We start from the raw sequence: 2524 nt of genomic DNA on the forward strand, positions 1-2524 counted from the left end.
AAATACTATATTACTATTAGTAATATATTTTAAGTCTATATATAAATTACTATATAAATCACTATACTAATACTATCACTATCAATAATATAGTTATAATAAATTAAAATCACTATAACAAATACTAATATATAGTTATTCTAATCATTATAACTAATACTAATCAATATACTAATATATATACTAATATATTCTGATTGACGAAGCATGAGTCTCCTCTCTAGTTTTCTCTCAAGGTTCTCTCTTGGGAGAATTATAGAGGTGGTGTTTTGTCCCTGAGGGGTGGTCTCTTTTCCAGTCTCGATGGTGTTATTTTCGAATGGAAGGGTTGCAAAATTTGTGGAGTAATCTACGACTAAGTGAGGAGGAGGATGCATCAATTATATTGGAGGAGGTGGATGTTTCAATGGTGAAGAGTAAGGGTGATCTGAGTTTGATAGGGAAAATATGGTGTGATAGACAGCTGGGGAAGCAGGTGGTGGAGTCGACTATGGCAAGAATCTGGAGGCTTAGCAAACCTGCTGTGTTGAAGGAAGTTGGTAGGAATGTTTTTGTGCTGAGTTTTGCAACTCACGCTAATAAGGAAAGAGTTGAAGCAGGAAGGCCATGGTTTTTTGATGGCCAATTATTTGTGATTATCCCATTTGATGGCAATACTCCATTACAGGCTTTGAAGTTTGATGCTGCTCCTTTCTGGATGCAATTCCATAACCTTCCTTTATTTGGTATGAATAAGGAGTATGGTGTCAAGTTGGGTGGATCTATTGGCAATGTTTTGGATGTGGATGTTGATAATGATGAGGTTGGATGAGGTAGCTGCCTCAGAGTCAAGATTATGATTGATCTGAAGAAACCACTGGCTCAAGGAAGGACATGCATGGTGCAAGGAACTAAAGTGTGGTGTCCTATTCAGTATGAGAAGCTCCCTAGATTTTGTTTTACATGTGGTAGAATCATACATGAAAATTCCACTTGTCAACTGGAACCTCAATCAACTCCTCAATTTGGTGCTTGGTTGCGGGCAGAGTCAAGTTTTAAGAGGAAATGGGAACCATTGCAAGATCATAACATCAAAGGTGGTGCCAAGAACAATGGGGTGATGTAGGAGCAGAATAAGGTGGTGGCTGGTGGTGCAGCGGTGGCTGAGGCCACAAAAGGTAACGGAAGTTCTCATTCATTGCACTATTATGAAGGGAGCATTCATTCAGGTATAATGGCAGGAATAACTCACAATAGTTTCCAAAAGACATCAGTTACAAACTATTATAGTCAGCAGGAAGCTTCTGATGTTATTTCGTATGTTGACAATATTGAAGCTGAAGTAATTACTGAAGACCATATGCACAAAGTAGGTGATCTTGGGCCTATCAATGGGCCTATTGGGGCTGAATATGGGCTGTCTGATGCAAATGGAGGGAAGGGTGCAAAGCCTGTCCAAGTAACTGAAGACCATCTGAATGAGTCTCAAAGTGATCAAGCTCAGCCATTGCAGAGAATGTGCACCAGAAGCATTTGGAAGAAAATAGCTAGAGCAGCTTCTCATGTTTCAACTGAGCAGTTGCTAGGCAAAGCTAAGGAAGAAGCCAAAAGGAAGAGATCATTGGAGGGGAATGCTGATGATGAAGTACTTGGAAGTGGGCATAAAAGAGGTAAATACACAGATTTATCCTATGATGTTGATAAAGAAATTCTTTCTAGAAGAGGAAATAAACAATTGGGATCGGTAGAGGCTGTACAATAGCCCTGCCAAGATCAATGAGTTTCATAAGCTGGAATTCCCGTGGGCTTGGGAACCCATTGGGAATTCAAATTCTATCTGACTTGGTCAAGAAAGAAGCCCCTGATATTTTATTTTTACAAGAAACCAGAATGCATTCTCGAGCTATGGAAGGGTTGAAGTTTAAATTGGGTTTTTTTGGCTGTTTAGCTATGAGTAGTGAAGGGAGAAGTGGAGGAATAGCTCTATATTGGAAGAAGAAATACATTGTTAAAGTTAAAAGTTTTTCTAAGTTTCATATTCATGCTAAGGTAACTGAGGAAGGAGTAATTGGTGATTCTTGGTGGCTGATTGGATTTTATGGTCAACCAGAAGTGAGTAGAAGGCATGAGTCATGGTCTTTGTTGAGGTCTCTAAAAGTTCATCCTAATATAGGTTGGATTATATTGGGAGATTTCAATGAGATCATGAGTAATAATGAGAAAAGTGGTGGTAGAGCAACCAGAAAGACAATTGAAGGCCTTTAAAGATCTTGTTGAGGTATGTCAAGTGCATGATATTGGGTTTAGAGGCAGTCCTTTTACTTGGTGTAATGGGAGGGAAGAGGGTCAGACAATTAGTGAGAGGCTTGACAGATGTTTTTCGAATTTGAAGTGGCACTCTTGTTATCCAATGGCTATGGTCATTCATGGAATAGTGGCTTATTCAGACCATAAGCCTATTATTCTAAAACTGTCAAATGAGGTGCAAAAGGGACCAAGAAGGAAATTGTTTCATTTTGAGGCAATGTGGATTGAAGATTATGGA

At 38.9% G+C, this 2524-nt stretch overlaps 1 protein-coding gene across 1 annotated transcript; it reads left to right on the forward strand.

The window, feature by feature from the left end:
* Positions 1 to 319: 319 nt before the first annotated feature.
* LOC122282261 lies at positions 320 to 811 on the forward strand. The gene has a single exon (XM_043094215.1). It carries the CDS (start codon positions 320 to 322, stop codon positions 809 to 811), a length of 492 nt encoding a protein of 163 aa, XP_042950149.1.
* Positions 812 to 2524: the final 1713 nt, after the last annotated feature.

This window comes from Carya illinoinensis, chromosome 11 (assembly GCF_018687715.1).
Source record: "Carya illinoinensis cultivar Pawnee chromosome 11, C.illinoinensisPawnee_v1, whole genome shotgun sequence".
Lineage (NCBI taxonomy): Eukaryota > Viridiplantae > Streptophyta > Magnoliopsida > Fagales > Juglandaceae > Carya > Carya illinoinensis.

Coding starts and splice junctions, on each gene's coding strand:
- LOC122282261 (XM_043094215.1), top strand. CDS start 320: ATGGAAGGGTTGCAAAATTTGTGGAGTAATCTACGACTAAGTGAGGAG.